Source organism: Pygocentrus nattereri, chromosome 3 (genome assembly GCF_015220715.1).
Source record: "Pygocentrus nattereri isolate fPygNat1 chromosome 3, fPygNat1.pri, whole genome shotgun sequence".
Lineage (NCBI taxonomy): Eukaryota > Metazoa > Chordata > Actinopteri > Characiformes > Serrasalmidae > Pygocentrus > Pygocentrus nattereri.
Genome location: NC_051213.1, coordinates 3,972,568 through 3,991,007, shown reverse-complemented (window position 1 = coordinate 3,991,007; position 18,440 = coordinate 3,972,568). Strand labels below are relative to the sequence as shown.

Below are 18,440 nucleotides of genomic sequence, written 5' to 3'. Positions count from 1 at the left end.
CAGATCAAAACCTTGTGTCTCCAATATAGGAACTTTACAGGAGAAGGAAAAAACCTACTTTACTTTTAATGGAAGTCAATGGAACCAGAATTTTTTCTAAGTCATTTTGGGTCGTTTGTTTTGCTCTATTCCTTATGAAATATACACATAATGTAAAGGGTGAGAGGTACTTTCAAATTTTACCATAAACTGAAAAACACCAAAAATGGAGATAAGAGGTTCTGTCCCGACAACTCTCTCTCTCTCTCTCTCTCTCTCTCTCTCTCTCTCTATATATATATATATATATATATATATATATATATATATATATATATATATATATAGAGAGAGAGAGAGAGAGAGAGAGAGAGAGAGATAAAGTGAACACTGTCTAATAAAAGGTGAACTGAGCTCCACGTTTTAGAAGCAGAATGACTGAAAGTCTCTCCATGTTTTCTGTATTTTTACGGAAGGTGTTTGAAGGTCAGTATCTGCAGATCCAAGATCATGAACAGATAGACATTCTGGAGCTTTAACGTCTTTCAGAACCTTTAAAACTAGTAACAGAACTTTAAAATCTTTCCAGATCAAGTAAGAAGATCATTACAGTGATCAACTCTGCCGGACCAACGCGTGAACAGGTTTCTCTGCGTCGCTCTGAGAGAGAAAACGCTGAGCTTTAATAATATTTTTCGAATGAGAATGTTGTTTATTCTCAGTTGTGTAGGCGGGGAGATGAAAGCTCTGTAGACACTGTCTGGATTTAAACATGAACTTTATTTCAAATGAATAAGATCGTGTTAAAGCCCTGTGAGAGTCCCGAAGGCCGAAAGTGGGAACTCTAACTTTTTCAGACGGCCTCTGCTCTTATATGGTGAATGTACGCGCACACACACATACATCCATACATTCCCATGAGGAAACGTCTGGAAAAGCTTAAATCTCTCATACCTTTGGAATGCTATTCTATACATTAGCTCCCTCTCTTGAAGGAGGGGGTGAGAGAAAAGAGGAAAAGAGAGCTTAATAGTACGTAAAGATAAAAGATATAAAAATATAAAGAAAACCTGGTCAGTCTGTCTACAGTCTTGATCACGAAAAGGAAGTAAAATGTATAATTGTGCATAATCAATAGAGCTATTAAAAAAAGTAATATTTTGTTTCCTAGTGATGTCACATAGAGGTACCATGTACAAAAAGAAGAGCAAAGACCTTAAAACTGAACCCTGTGGGACTCCACAACCAATGTTAAATCCCTTTGGTGAATGATTTCCCAGTGAAACCAGGGATTGTCTGTCCATTAAATACAATTTAAACAATTTTAAAACTGCACTTGGAGGCCTACCCAATATTCAAGGCAATGCGCCTCGTATCTCCAAGATGTTAAAATTTACAAGAGAAGAAAGAAACCTACGTTATTTTTCATGGAAGTCAGTGGACATTTTTAGAGATACTTTTGGGCCGTTTCTTTTGATCCATTCATCATGAAATTTGCACACAATGTAAAAGCCAACAGGCTTTTTACAAATGCGCTAAAACTGAAAACGACAAAAATGGAGATACAAGGTTTTGTTCTGACACAAGCAGTATGTTTCTCATCAGATATGAAGGATGAAGATGGCATGGATTGGTCAGCAGTTTTGGTTTGGTGCTTGATATCTTGTGCTTGTGTTGGCCTGCAACTTGTGGCCTGTAGGGACTGAACTCCTCTCTGAATTCTTCTCAACACGTTTGGAGACACTTAAAGGTGTATTTCATCTACAACTGCTATGAACTGAATGAGAGGCAAATAACGTAAAGCATTCTAAACATTCAAACACTGCAGACGTGATTGTTTTTCACTATGAACAAAAAAGCAGAAAGTCTCCAAATGCACATTCCCAGTGCCTCACATAACAAGCCGGCAGAGCTATTGTTTGGGCTACTGTCCATTCTGTAGAAGTGAAAAGAGCTCGGAGAGTCTCGGCACCTCTTTCATCAGTTTTGGTTCGGATGTCCACGACTCAGAGACGCTTAGAGATGCCAACAATACATTTGTCAGAAAGCTCTAACTGCTGAAACAACAGCCAATGAGGCATCTTGGTTTTTGCTACACTCTTAAAAAAGATGGTTTTCCAAGGGTTCTTTAGCAAAGACAATGGCTCTATGTAGAACTGTGAACACTCAAAGAACCATGGTGAAATGGTTCCGGCTAATGTTTTATTCTTGACATCAAGAATTCAGTTTTCATATTTAAAAATGATCAGTCCACCAGTAAATGTTAAATGTTGACTAGTAAAAATTCAGTTTCAATGAGATTTGCATGTATCGCTGTTGTCGTATCTCCAAAACTTTAACTTTTCAGGAGAAGGAAAAAACCTACTTTACTGTTAATGCAAGTCAATTGAAACCAGAGTTTTTAAAAGCAATTTTAGGTCATTTTCAGATTATGTCAAAAACTGAAAAAAAACAACAAAACTGGACATACGAGGTTTTATGCCAACACCGGCGATATGTAAATTGAATTCCTTTGTAAAATTTGCTGTAAACTGAAAAATGGAACTAAAAACTAAAACTGCAATAAAAAGAATTCAAACCCGCGATTACGATGTCATCATGTCAAACGACTTGATTTGTTTGTTTGGCATTTCAGACTGATGGAGAATGTGTTGCACATATGAGCTATAAAGCACCAAAAAGGGTTCTTCTTGTTACACGTTTGAAATTGTAACTATAGCAGAACCCTTTTATCATTTTATACATATAACCACAACAAAAAGGTTCTATATAGGACCATATACAACATATTCCCCATCCATCTGAAGAACCATTTCACCATGCAATGGTTTTTTGAGTGTTTGTGGTTCTACATCACACCTTTGTAATTGCTAAAGAATCCTTAGAGAACCATCTTTTTTTAAGAGTGTATGTGACTGTGATTGGTCGAGGGAATTTATATCTCCTCCTATTGCTGTGTAAATGCCTTAACTGTGGATCGAAACTAGTGGAGAGCAGTAAGAATCACACTTACAGTTGGCTGTACTTATTTCATTTATTGCTCAGCTGAAGTTGGTGCAGTGAGGAGCACATGGGAGCTTAATCGCATGAAGCTTCTCTGCTGCTTGCTGTAAGTGGTAAAGAGTATATCTGAGGGCAGCTCTTTCTATGAATGTCACATTTGTGTGCATCTATAAACGCATTCATAACATGTTATAACACATTCATAAGGAATCATAAACATGGCTATAAATTTTTATAAGAAATGCATTACACATTATAACCACGTTTATTATGCATTGCTAACATAATGCATTATAAGTACTGTTCATAACACATTATAAGAGCTCATAAGCTGTATTAGTCCACTATAAGTAAAGTGGAGCGTGCTGGACTAAAGCCTCCTCCAGGGTTCAGACTGAGGCTTCTAGTTGAAGAATTTACTGAAGGATTTACTGAAACACTAAAACACAATAAAGCTCATTACAGGCTTCAAATGTCAGAGTTTAAACTAGAGCAACATCAGAGTTTCACCCAATGTGGGAAAGTCAATTTTCACCACTGTTAATGTTCACCACTGTTAATGTTCACCACTGTTAATGTTCACCACCGTTAATGTTCACCACCGTTAATGTTCACCACTGTTAATGTTCACCACTGTTAATGTTCACCACTGTTAATGTGCACCACTGTTAATGTTCACCACTGTTAATGTTCAACACTGTTAATGTTCACCACTGTTAATGTGCACCACTGTTAATGTTCACCACTGTTAATGTTCACCACTGTTAATGTGCACCACCGTTAATGTGCACCACCGTTAATGTGCACCACTGTTAAGGTGCACCACTGTTAATGTGCACCACTGTTAATGTTCACCACCGTTAATGTTCACCACTGTTAATATTCACCACTGTTAATGTGCACCACTGTTAATATTCACCACTGTTAATGTGCACCACCGTTAATGTGCACCACTGTTAATGTTCACCACTGTTAATGTGCACCACTGTTAATGTGCACCACCGTTAGCCTGGCACTGACTTAACACTGCATATCCAGTAGAACGCCAGCAGAAACCAGCATCACTGTACTGTACTGTAGTGTAGTTTTACAGTAAAAAGTACTTTGTATTTGTCTGCACTTCACTTTTGGCACTGACGGTATAACATGTTATTAACACTGCTTATAATGCATTATAGTAATAATAATAATAATTCATAATGTGTAACAAACATGGCTATAAAGTATAATTCAGGGTAATTCATTTTCATAAATATTTATAGCGATGTTTATAACGCTTTATTAATGCATTATAGCGTGTTATAAACATGTTTATAGATATTGACCAACATGACATTCATAGAAAGTGTTACCTGTCTGAGCCCTAAAACACTGAGCTGCCATAAAGGACAATAAGACCATGTAATCTTACCCTGACCCCAACTCTGATCCTGACCCTACCTGAGGATAATCTCGCTCTAACATTTTAAAGAATCTGTGCGCAGGTCAACTCTCAGAAAATCCTTCTCTTTTTTTCTCAGTTAGAGTTTCCATTATTGCTGATATTAGATTTTCTCTTGTGTTATACATTTCAATCAATATTCACTTACCTGCACAGCTTTATTGACTGTTTCCTCCGGTTTTCAGCGGTGAGTGGAAAGTGATATCTGGAGCTGAGCCGTAGTCGCGTGACGTTGGGAATGTGTGTAATTAGAGTGACTGTGTAATAAAACCAGAGACAAACAAGGCTAACCTGTAGGACCAACAGAGTTCTAGAGTTAGACCAAGAACATTCTGAGTATATATATCAGGAATTAGGAATACATACGGACGAAATGGTGTCAGTCTTTTTTTTCTTTGGTGATTATTATGCTGATATGCTGTACAGTCTGTTTTGGGTAATAATAAGTCCTCTACAGAGAACACACTAAAATATGGCATTTTCTGCTAATTTTAGTGCACAATTTTATTGCTTTGCTGACTTTAACATATTGGGGAAAAAATAAAACATAAACCACATTCTGGGTCAGATTCGTAACACTTGGCAATAACAGCGCTAGACCATGCAAAATGTGCAGCATGCGTATTAAAACAATGCATAAAGTCTAATGCATGTTTGACGGCGATTGGTGAGCTGGTGTCTTTTTAACGCTGTGGTAATTTCACCTGTGTCCTAGTCAAGAAGCAATTAATATCCACATGTAAATGAGGTCAAATATATTAAAGATCCACCGCAAGTCAAGCACTGGGCTTCAAAAATGGATGAGATGAAAGAAACGAAAAGAAAGATATTCATAAAAAGCTAAATTCTCCTTAAGAGGCTATGAATTTTAAAGGAAGAAGAGCAGGCAAAAAGTCAAGAATTCCAGCCTTTTTCCAATCCATTATAAGTGCAGTAACAGGTTGTATTACAGGAATTACAGTTTTCCACACTATTGAAATTAGACTTGATTTGCTGAAATTTCAGTCACTATGACTGAAGAATTCAATTTACATATATGATAATTAAAATTCCACTAGAAAATATTAAATGTTGACTGGTAGGAACTCTGTTTCATTTTCATACACACACACACACACACACACACACACACACATACATATATATATATGTGTGTGTATATTCCTGTGTAAAATCTATTTAAATTAAAAAATGGAATTAAAAGTTAAAACTCCAATAAAAACCAACTCATCATTGTGATTAGAATCTCAGCGTGTCAGATTACTCACAGTGACTCAATACACATATCAAACCTGAGGCAGGAAAACGAGGCTGTTTTAAGTCCAGTGCTGTTCAGAGCTGCCAGTCCAAACAGATCCAAATGAAAAATGGCTTTTAAATATCATCGCAGTCCAAAAACATTCCACAAATATCTCGAAAATGGTCCTTTCACTGGAGAGAACTGGAGAGTTAGTGTAAATATATTTATATATATATTATTTCAAGCAACATTTCTGTCGGTGCGTTCAATATTCACCGTGACATTTCCACGTAATGTAAAGTGCGGCTGATGTGCTGAAATGGTGATACTCATTTATTTATTTATTTATTTATTATTTTGGACAGCGATGATATATTGGTTAATTTGCACGTGGAGCTAAACGTGTTTGGAAACAGGGTAGAAAACATCATTTAATCCGCAGCTTCTCGCGGGAAAAATGCCGCCACATTCGGGACCTGGTGTGATTTTTGCGGGACTGTGTCGCGCTCACGTCCCAGCCACTTCTCACATCACACAAGAGGTAAAACTCACCTGTAATCCTCGCCAAAGAATGAGCGAAGGTGTTACTGCGATGCCGTTTACTCTTAACGTCAGTTAAGCTGGCGCTGCATTGTGGGAATCTGGCCCTGCGTGTTTTCCTTTTTCCTCAGGGTGTTAAACTCAGCAGGTAAACAGTAGGTGTGCAGTGAAATGTGCAGAAGTGTGTTCTCTGGCTTTCTCGCCACTCATCCTCTCTTCCTCTCTCTGTCCAGCCCGAGTGTGCGACAACGAGCTGCTGCGCTGCCAGAACGGTGGCGTGTGTGTGAACAATGTGAGGTGTCAGTGTCCTCCGGCCTTCTCCGGCCTGCTCTGCGAGAAGCCTCGCTGCGAGAGCGAGGCGGGCGGCTGCGACCCCGACTCCGGCCAGACCCCCCTCTCGCATTCCGCCTTCCTGCTGCTGCTGACGTCCGCCTGTGTCCTGCTCCTGACCCGCCTCTGAGAGACTGATACACTCGTAAACATGTTCACACACACACACACAAACACACACACACACACACACACACACACACACACACAAACACACAGGCCTCCAGCGAGCACACACGGCCGGCCAAGCGTCCGAAATCAGAGAGAATGTGACAAAAATGAATAAATAATGAATAAAAGATTATATATATAAAAAAACTAAGGAAAGTATTAAAAAATAAAAGAGTTACGAGCAAAAGCAAAACGTATTATTTAGAGAAATTTATCTGCTTCATAAGGCGTGCAGAACGTGGACAGTGGACTTCAAGCCATAGCAGAAACTCTTCGCTCGAGCCCCGCCCCGTGAAGAAAAATGAGAGAAATAAAAGAGAAGGGAAAGAAACTCGCCCTTGTCTCTTTATCGCCACGGCAACGGGGTCAGCCCAAGGCGCTTCGAACTGCTGGACTGCTTTTTGGCTGTTCTAACGGAGGACTGTCCAGGTCACGTGGACGCATTTACAAAAAGTACACTAAAAAAAAAAAAAAACAAAAACAAAAACAAAACAAACAACAAAAAAAAAAAAAAAACAAAGACTCATAAGAAGAAGCATAAGCATTCTTTGCTGTCAGTGCATTGTGGATATAAGGAAATTCCTTGGGACTGTCATAACGAGCCGCGGTCCACTACGGAAAAAGTCCGTCTCTCCCCTCTTCACTCCCTCCTCGGTTTCGGTGAATGAATCTCTCTGTAACCCCCGATTTTGCTTTGTTTTTCCTGTCTTTATTTTTCTAGTCTGATGTCAGTGAGGCACATGTGTACCTGCCCCCTCCTCCCAAAAACCAGTAGTATTATCTGTCCCAGCTCACGGCTACACGTCACCGGGCGTAAAAAAGTGCTTAGAGAGGAAGAAAAATCATCAGTGTATTTACTTTTTGTATCAAAGACGTTTATTTTCTTGACAGAGCAGAAATATTGTAGTACATACTTTTTTGTATTATTATTGTTATCGTTATTATCATCATTATCATTACTATTACTGATATTCCTGCTGAACTGTGTCTGAGGGCGATGTCTCGGTGTGTTAAATGAAGGTGAATAAGCTGTTTTGTTCCATTTTCTTGGTTTTCTTCTTCTTTTTTCAGTTGTGCAGTTTCCTGCGTATTGGCAACGTGCTGGCATCAAAGAATATCAGTTTACATAAATGCTGAAGTGTAACGAAAACCCCACCAAAGGACATTCTAAATGTTTTCTTGTTGCTTTAACACTGAGAAATTTAAGTGAATAAAAGTTTAAAAAGACCTTTTAGAGGCGCCGCGACGGTCTGCGTGTCATTTATTTCCCCAGGAGTGGAGGAGAATCTTAACCAGGGCTGTTTTGCCGGCATGGAAAAGTAATTATTTACACTAGTAACGCATGCATAGAAATTGCATAATTGGCAGGATGGACCGTGTATCTTCAATAACCATTTATCTTCGGCGCAGAGCTGATTTGTTTCGGTGCGGTGCATTGTGGGATGGGCGCAATTAAATATTAACAGGCATCGGCGTCCTGCTGAGAGGGTTATGGAGCTGAAGTCGAGAAAAGGAAACCCCTCAAAGTCTTTCATCTGCTTTTCACCTGCACATTTGGGGCCAGTTGCACCGGTTGTAGACCACTCATAAGGTGCTTCTAACAAGTTCAGGTTTACAGATCAAACTCGGTTGCAGGACACACTGATTTAGGTCTATTTGAATAAGTGTAGGTAGGTATACTATTAAAAAATCACTGTAAAATGACAGTGAATTATTGGCTACTAGTTGTAGAGCTTTAACTGACATTTACTGAACTGTTTTAACAGTGAACGAGGCTAGTTTTACATGGGGAAGCTTCCATGCAACTTTAGTTGCTTGCAACCTGCATGAAACTAAATTGCCCTTGAGTTGCATAATCGAAAGCATCCTGCAACTTTGAAACTCAGCTGTAAGCATCTCAACTTCATGGAATCAAGTTCCACGAAACAGCCAATCAAAAGCATTTGAAATAAATAAATAAATAAACACCAAACTTTGACTCACTGTCTTATCCCACAATGCTGTGCGGTCACAAGTTGCAGTTGCTTTGAAACCTACATGAAACTAAATGGTAGGTAAGTTGTGTAACGTAAAGCAATGTGCAACTTTGAAACGGAAGCATTTCAACTTCATGGACAAAGTTTCATGAAACTGCCAGTAAAATGAATTTAAAAAAAAAACACCAAAATTGAAAGAATTAAAAGACTTAAAATGTTTTCAACTGTCTTATCCCACAATGCTACAGCTCACCGTCCACCTCACAAATTTTAGTTGTTTTGAAACCTACATGAAACTAAGTTGCACTTAAGTTGCGTAAGTAAAGCATCCTGCAGTTTTGAAAATCAAAGGTTTCAAGTTCGTGGAACAAGTTTCATGAAACCACACCAATAAAATTATTTTAAAAAATAAAATAAAAACTCCAGTTTGAAACTTTAAAACACCAAAACTTGAACCATCGGAATACAAACGAAACCTGTGTAAAATGTTTACATGTCTCCAGTCACATCCCACAATGCTGTGCAGTAGTTTGTGAAATTTCTTCCCACCTAGATTTTCTACAATCAACTGTGAGTGTTATTATTAAAAGGTGGAAGTGTTTCAGATCGCATAGTTACAGAGCGGGTCGCTGAGTTGTGAGGAGCATACAGCATCCAAGTCGCCAACGCTCTGCTGATCAATAACTGCAGAGTTCAAACCTCCTCTGGCATCAACATCAGCACAAAACACTGTGTGTTGGGAGCTTCATGACAGGGTTTCCATGGCCGAGCAGCTCCACACAGGCTTTACATCACTATGCATAATGCCAAGCGTCGGATGAAGTGGTGTAAAGCGCCGCCACTGGACTCTGGAGCAGTAGAATCATGCCTCTCTGCCTGTCAGTCTGATGAATGAGTCTGGGTTTGCCGAATGCCAGGAGAACATTACCTGACTGACTGCACTGTGCCAGCTGTAAAGTTTGGTGGAGGAGGGATGATGATATGGGGCTGTTTTTCAGCGGTTGATCTAGAACCCTAGATCCAGTAAAGTAAATCTTAATACTTCAGTACCAAGACATTTTGGACAATTCTACACTTCCAACTTTGGAAGTTTGGGGAAGAACCTTTTCTGTTCCAGCATGACTGAGCCCCAGCGCACAAAACAAGGTTCCTAAAGTCACGACAGGTTGAGTTTGGTGTGGAAGAACTTGACTGGCCCTCACAGCCCTGACCTGAAAACTCCTTTGGGATGAACTAGAACAGAGACTGTGAGCCAGACCCTCTCGTCCAACATCAGTGTCTGACCTCACAAATGCTCTTCTGGATGAATGGGCGGAAATTCCCACAGACGCTCTCCAAAATCTGTATTAATGCCTATGGATTTAGAATGGGATTCATAAAAGGTCCTGTAGGTGTAATGTGTAGATCTGTCCATATAGTGTATCTCCGAATGGGCGTGGGGGGCTTTTCCGGCTCGCAGGCTGATTGGCAGTTCTTATTGAAGGGTGGGATTTTCCCCATAAACAGACATCATGTTGCCTGTTGAGTGTTCCTATTCATTTTCCAACCAGTGACCTGTCTCCTCCTTTATAATGTCTCTGATGATGTGTAGTATTTATGTGGTGAGAGAAAATACTGAAGAAGAAAAACACAAAGGACCCAAAATGATAAATTCAGTCAGTGATGATAGATGACAGATGCAATGCTGCGCTACACAATACAACATGATACAACTAATAACATGTTCAATGCCGCTTTTACACCTGAACAGCAGCTGAGGACGGCGCTGATCATCCACTTTAATATCACATTGTCATCAATTTAAGTGCAGATTTTCAGATCACATGAGAAGTTGCCAAGCACCCGAGGAATGTATTTGCCCATTTCTTGGGGCAGCCGCTTACAACCAAACAAAGGCAAAAAGCCGTCGCTGCTATTCAACACATTCTGTCTAATTCCACCTAATCTGTTGTCACCTGCAGTCCAGGTTTAAGCGTTTAATAGGCAGTGGTTGTTTCAACCTTATTTACGGATTCAGGTTCTCCAGGAGGCGTAAAACAATTACCTGCACGCAGGTTTTTATTAAGATGAGGAATTGCACTGACACCGGTGCCTAGCACCTGCTGCTTTACTCTAATCAAGAGCAGCATAACAGCAGATGGCTAAGAAATTGGTTGGCGTTGTTTATTTTTGTTTGTTTTGCTGTTGTTGTGATTTCTCTCTCAGAATGTGCTCATCAGAAGCTTGGACTGGGAAATGCCGGTTTGGCTGCTGGAAGCTGGACCACAGTGGTGAAATAATAATTCAAACTAAAAGAACTTGTCAAAGTCAGTTGAAACCTAAAGAGACTATCGTTTTAAGCCTCATTCCGAAAAGGTAAACAGTTTATATAGGAAACAGATATTAGGAGTTTAAGTTGACTTTTCTGTATGTTTATATCCAACCTCTGGTAGAGCAATGGCCTAGCAATACCATAGCAACCACTTGGGATATCATAGTAAAGGCCTCGCAACAACTTTGCGACCAACAGGGATAATATAGCAATGGCCTTGCAACACTTTAGTAATCACCTGGATTACCATTGCAACAGTCTATCTTAACCTTAGCAACCACCTGGCACACCACTGCAACAGCCTTGCAACACTTTAGGGACCACTTGGGTTGCCATAGCAATGGCCTAGCAACACCTTAGCTACCACCCTAGGAAACAGACCATCGACATCGTCAACCACACACTGACACCATCCTGTACCTGGAGCTTAACTGATTAGGTTTTGTTTAAGGTTAGGGTTAGGATTAGGACCAGAGTGAGGGTTAGGATTAGGTTTTGGGTTGAGGTTAAGGTTAGGATTAGGATTAGGTTTTGAGTTCAGGTTAAATGTAGGGTTACAATTAGGTTTGGCTTAATGGAAGATTAGATTAAGATTAATTGACCCTTATTAGTCCCACAACGGGGAAATTTCACCTCCACATTTAACCCATCCATGAAGTGAAACACCACATACACACTAGTGAGCACACACACACTAGGGGGCAGTGAGCACACTTGCCCGGAGCAGTGGGCAGCCCAATCCACAGCACCCGGGGAGCAGTTGGGGGTTAGGTGTCTTGCTCAAGGACACCTCAGTCATGTGTTGTCGGCTCTGGGGAACGAACCGGCGACCTTCCAGTCACGAGGCTGGATCCCTGACCTCCAGCCCACGACTACCCAATGTATTATGAAGTAACATATTAATTCTACTTCTCATGATAACAATACTGTATATCTACTTAATGTCAGTAATGTATCAACAGAACGTCTTGAAGATATTTACTTCAGTGTATTCAGATGCTTCACTACTGCTACCTCACTGATGTGTTGTCGAACTGATAGTGTGTTGAGTGTGTTAAACCCTGCGCTAACCATGGTCTGACCGGCAGGCCCAAAGTTTCATTACACACTTCTTTAACCTAAGAAAAGATCCATTCAATCGCATTGAAGTCCCTGTAGTTACTGAACAATAAGCCTTAATATGTAATAAAGGGTTAAAGGGTTAATCAAAGCACCACTCAAAATAAAGTGTTAAAATAAAACTCGTATAACTGGCAATGTGTTATTTGTAAATGACCGGTAGTTTCATTAGTATTCGTAATGAGGTAAATAAAATCATTCATTAAGAATTTTTATGCAAATTATTGAGCATAAATTGATCCCCTAAATTCACTCTGGAGGACGATTTTAATCAGGTAAAGGAGGCAACCTACAATTCCACACCCTGTGTAGATCTGTGCACTCATTGGATATTTAAAGAAAGTTAAATCTGATTTAAAAAAATAAAAACGGTAACTGTTTAAGCTGAATATGTGTATTAATAATGCATTATAACTATGGCTATAAAGTGCAATGCATTTTATAAATATTTATAAAGCCTTATAAATGCATTGCAATGTATTATGAATGTGTTCTAATATAAAAAGAAAAGTATTACAGAAAGTAAAATAGAAAGTAATGTATAGAGATATAATAATATAGAGAGATATGAATAGAGATATTTTAGTGTTATTGGAATTTGATGTAAGGTTGTTGTTGTCCAGTCTTGTTCTGTAGAAATAAAAAGCAAACTTTTACATTTTCATAATTTTTCATAGACCCAAGCAAGTGCAGCCGGTCCCACTTTATATTAACCAGCCCTAATAACTGTGTTGTTATAGGTGAACAACATATGTAACAACAATGTAACTACTAATGTTTTAGTCACTGTTACAGGTGGATTACAGAAGTACACCTTAAGTAATTACACATTTGTAGCAACTTCATTTGTCATATAGGTACAGTGCAATTACAGAGTGGTAATTATAGAATGTCTATTAACGCGATGTGATTAGTGACCTTGTTGCAACACAGTTATTATACAGTACTTATGTAAACCAAATGTAATATGTAAATAAACTTCTCTGTAGTGTATGAAAAAGATGTGCTTGTGTAATTACAAGAGGCAAAACAGAAGTCATATACATGTGTAATTACACCGGCCCGGCTGTACTGCTGTAATCCATCTAAATCATCAGTAGTTACAGTGTTATTAAATATGTTATTGATGTGTAACTACACAGTTATTAGAGACACTTAATATAAAGTGGGACCGTGCAGCCTGTAAATCTACACTGTAAAAAAATTTAACTCTCACCAACTAGTTGGTCTAATTCATGTTCTGTGATTTTAAGTTCTGCTGACAAGCCTAGAATTTTGGTCCAATTATAGAAAATAAGTTGAGTCAATGAAATATTATCTGTGAACCAAATACACCTAAGTTGGTCCAAGTGTCAGCTTCATTCCTTTAGTTCAGTTAATTATTAAGCACTAGCAAAGTTGATCAAACTGCCAGTTTTATGCTGCATCAAGTAAATGTAAAATCAAGTAAATATAAATAACATCAGATTTTTATAGTTAACAGTGATAAAACATCTACTAGCCACATTAAAGCTGCTTTAAAACTAACAAATTACTTTAATATGAAATGGTTCCTTTATAGCAGCATTATTGTACTTGTGTGTGTCCACTTCAGTGGTATAGGTAGCAAAACTTTACAAAAATAAGTAATAAAACAAACTTTTACTTTAAATATACACATTTGTGACAAATGTTGCCACTGGTGCCAGAACAGCAGTCAAACATCTGTGGCATTCATGCAGAAATTAGTACAATACCTTGTCGTTTAGAGATTGCAAAAGGTGGAGGCAAACATTCTGTCCACTTTAACAAAAGTTTCAGCAGGTTTTAGAAGCTTACGCTAACAGAAAAACTGAACATAAAAAGTGTGTGTGAAGGAATATTTAAAAGTAGAATGAATATTTAAGATGGAAACTAGCAAAGAAGGAAACAACAACAATGCTGTTTTAAAAAAACTGCAGCATTTACGACAGAAAGACAAGAACGAACAAGAACTAAAACACGGAAGTGGAACAAAACCAAGTCATCTCAGCCTACATTGGAGATGGGTACTCTTAAATGAGTAGCAAACTGCTCCAAGCAGAGGTGAACATGGACAACATAAAATAAAAGCACCGCGTTGTGTGTTGTAAGTCGCAAAAAAAAAAGAAAACTCTTCTGCTTGTAGTGATTACATGTGCACTAACTTGTTCTTTAGAGACTGCACTCTGGCTGTGCACTCGTTTCCAAGATGAAGGAACACTTTTTGGACCACTTCAAATGTGTATTTTAAGTCTTTTGGATATTCTATGTTTATCACATACAGAAGTCCAAAGAGCAGAATGAAGACATCAGTGTAGTCAGGCAAGGTATCCATTACTACCTCCTCTTCAAGCACAACGGCAACATTGACCACACTGGTCAGTGATCGCAACGGATCAGCACTCTCCTTCACCACTTCAAGAATTCCCATTTTCATGTTATTCGTGTGGTCCTCCAATGCTTCAGTGTCCTGTGGAACACAATAATATTACAGTCCAACTTATAGTCTTAAAGAAACCTTGACTCACTGATATTTTCATATCATGCGCCACTTGATTAAACTGTGTGTGTTTGTGTGTGTGTGTGTGTGTGTGTGTGTGTGTATATATAGTATATATATATATATATATATATATATATATATATATATCAGTAACTTGTTTTTTTTATATTAGCGAGAAAAACAAATTACAAGTAAGTTCTTTGAAATGGAAGGCCTCTCCCTCATGTACAGCGGAAGACCCCGGAGGACAGTATATCTTCTATATGCCATCAAGTTTGTGGTCTGTCTCAAAATAATAAATTAAAAAACAGAAGCAGTGGAGAGGTGGTTAATAGTGTCAACTTAAGATGTTGACTAAATCTAATTGCATAAAATCCTCCAGATTATGCAAAAAAAAAATTACTAACATTATATTTATTAAAATGCCCTGCGATGGACTGGCGACCTGTCCAGGGTGTATCCTGCCTTCCGCCCGAAGACTGCTGGGATAGGCTCCAGCATCCCCCTGCGACCCTGACGGAGAAGCGGCTTAGAAAATGGATGGATGGATGAATGGATGGATGGATGGATGGATGGATGGATATTTATTAAAATAATTGGTAAGCTACCTGAGAATCCAGTTTCTCCAGACGTACCTCCATGTCACTACCTCTTCCCTGATTTGCTTTGGCTCTGAACATTTTCAGAAAGCCGCTGGTGTGATTGTTCAACGATGTAAGGAATGTTGACTTAAGGTCAATGCAGTCAATGCATTGAAACTCTGCATACATCTGAGAGAGAGAAAGAGAGAGAGAGAGAGAGAGAGAGAGAATTAGCATAATTATATTTAAAACATTCATTATAAAAGCGTCTAAAACAAATACTCACCTGTTCCTCAATAAAGAGTCCTGGCCATCTTTGTTTAACTGTTGATACCAGAGGTTGGTCCGCCACAATCTCTTTTCTCCTCAAGGAGAAAGTCACTTCCATCTTTGAGTTTAAGACACTCAGACTCATGTCTTTTTTCTTCACCTCCTCCTCCATCAATGCTCTTTCTTTCTCAAGATCTTCTTCACTGAAACCAACAGGATGGTCAGGAAGGAAGTTTAGTTCAGACATCTGAGGTCTCTTCAGGGACGGTCTAGATGAACCTTGTCTGAAATTTACTGTAATCTCGGGGCATCCAGCATAGCGGAGTTTTTGACGATAATTTGCCATTTTGAACTTGAGACTCAGCTTCCACCCCGCCCACCCACCATTACTTCCTGGAGCTTTAAGGCAGGGATGTTTGTCTACCAAAGCACATGCTACTTTCTCAAGTTCACAGTCCTTGGGGTGTGCTTTGTAGGAGAATACTGCTTCTGCCAACTTTTCCAAGACATGCATTTTAATGTCTCTTGTCACATTTAAAGTCGTGCCATTCTTCTTGAAGTCCTCATTGGCTTTCTGTAGCCTTAGCTCAACATCGTAGGAAAATAAAGGAATTGGAAACTGGCTTGGCCACTGATCCGATCTAGACGTACATGGAGAAAGTTGATCTGAATCAAAGGCAGTTGCTGAGTCAGAGGTAGATGAATGGGTGGATGATGACTTGCTTGCCGTATCCAAAGTAAAATCTGACAAATCAGAATCTGATGGCGCTGCACTTAAGACTATTTCCCAATGGAGCCTCAAAGTAGCTTTGTCTGATGGCAGCTCTGAGATGTCATTCAAATTACAAAGTTCATAGTTGAAGTCTGGGTCCTCATACTGAATCAAGAAACCCTTCTCTATATGCAGTTTGTCACAGAGAATGGTGACTAGTTCCTTAACTGAGGATGGGGTTAATATAGAGAGCTTCCTGATGTCAGTAGGTGAGAGAATGACTCAAAGCAACATTTCAACCTGAAAAAAAGGACATCAACAAAGCAGAAACAAACAAAGCAGTTTTTCTCCAAATTTTTAGTCTGCAAGAGGATAGAAATCATTGAGATCTTGGGGGTTCACAATGGCAACATCACCGTAAGGACTTCCAACAATATCATATGGCCGCAAATGTTCACCATACCATGAGAAACATTTCTCCACAAGGAATGTGACCTCTGTGCCAACAAGTATAATGCTATGAATTTTGCAAAACTCTGGAAATCCACAACAGTCACCAACAGACAGAATCATTCCTCTACTGTATAAAGTCCCAAATATCTGTATATTTGTTCTCAACCACAGTTCGGATCCTTGGTTCAAGAGAAGATACCTTGGCAACTTTCATCTTTTCAACTTGTACAGATGCTTTGAAGAACCTATGTGAGTGCAAAGCATAAGCAATCATTAGCTGGTGTTTACTTGCTAAAGTTTTGAGCAGGTTTTTTAAAATTGTGAACATCATGCACAACCTTCTTGCTAAAGCTGTGCTTCACCTCAAAGCGCATTGTCCACAGATCAACTAATGGCCCGAAACAACGACTCAGATGTGGATAATGTTCAAGAAAATGGTGTTTTGGTCTCAGTCTAACATTCGGAAACACCTCAGAGAACAACTGGCGATGATCTGAAATCTTGCTCTCTAGGTAACAGATGGACTCATGTGATAACTTTGAGCACACCACCAACTCCACAATGTCTTTCAAGTCCATAATTACTTCCCATGCCTTTTCCCCCTCAGGCACCATACCCCCTACCATAAGAGAAATCAATCTCAGGAGGGTCCAATTTTCGTGACCATTTCCTCCAATTGTTTTCTTTGAGAAGAACGTTTTAGGGATTTTTTGAGGACGGTTAACCCTATCAGAAAAGCAATATGGGAAACACTAAATTATGCTGTTTAGTGTATGAAGGGTAAAGCATTTTTCAGTAATCAGCTTCTGCAGACACAAAGCCAATTCAAACGGCACTATCCCTTCCAAGAGGTCATGCAGCAAATCTGGAGGAAAGCCAGTAATAGTGTGGAAAAAGGATCGGTGTTTCTGTAGAGCACATTCAGATGTGACCCCCATTCACATTTGTCAATATTTTGTTTCTTTCTAGCTCAACAATGCAGTCATTATGTTGCTCTGGACTCCTAAGCTGAAAAAGTCCCTCACTCACAGCTGTGGTCTGAATGTCAATAAATGATGCTAGGCTAAAATCTATAAAATTTGTCCACATGAAAACTCTCCTGAAACCCTGCAACTCCATGGGCACCAAGATTGTCAGCAGACACAGTGAGCACTGTTCCCTTAACACTCTCATCCATTTGTTCAGCAAACACCCCATCATTCTCAAGACTGTTTAAATCATGCAAAGTGGTCCAAAAAATGCTTCAGCCATAAATTTTGACTTCGGCACTTTTTCCAAGCAGTGCCAACTGAATCGAATTGAGACTTGAACGGAACTCTGGGGCCCAATTCAAAATGATCCAATACACAGCTGTAATTTTGTGTATTTTTCGAGAGGTGCCCAGAGGGTTTGCTACTTCAATATCATCAATATATAAACCAAGTGAAAGTTTGAAATCTTGCCCACCAAGAAGTGTATTTTCTTTTAAATACTTACCATCAAAACATGATGTGTAAAGTCCTTAGGTGCTCTCTTGGATTGGAAACGTCTTCTCGAGTACTTCAGGCTTACTCAAAAGATTCTTCAATGTATTGAGAACAGGGACATAAACAAATGTCTGTTTCTTTGCCCTGTTAAAAACATATTCAACAGGTTCAATCACATCAAAATTGGATTTAAAGTAATTGCTCCTCTTGTAGTCAGTCGATAAAGGACCATTTTCAGAGGTTTGGCTCAAAAATGGATTTGAATTGTGAAGAGCATCTCCAATGTCTGAAACAACTGACTGATCAAAATTGCAGTTGTGTCTTCACAGAACGTCCTTAATTGCA

At 39.1% G+C, this 18,440-nt stretch overlaps 1 protein-coding gene across 6 annotated transcripts in view; it reads left to right on the top strand.

Moving 5' to 3' along the window:
* ntng1a (netrin g1a) overlaps positions 1–7,938 on the top strand; it is a 234,467-nt gene extending 226,529 nt beyond the window's left edge. For all 6 annotated transcript variants that reach the window (XM_017725259.2, XM_017725258.2, XM_017725262.2 and 3 more), the window contains one exon: positions 6,437–7,938. In XM_017725259.2, coding sequence (XP_017580748.1) covers positions 6,437–6,663 — 227 coding nt within the window. In that variant the 3' untranslated portion in view covers positions 6,664–7,938. The remainder of the gene's footprint in view (positions 1–6,436) is intronic.
* Positions 7,939–18,440: the final 10,502 nt, after the last annotated feature.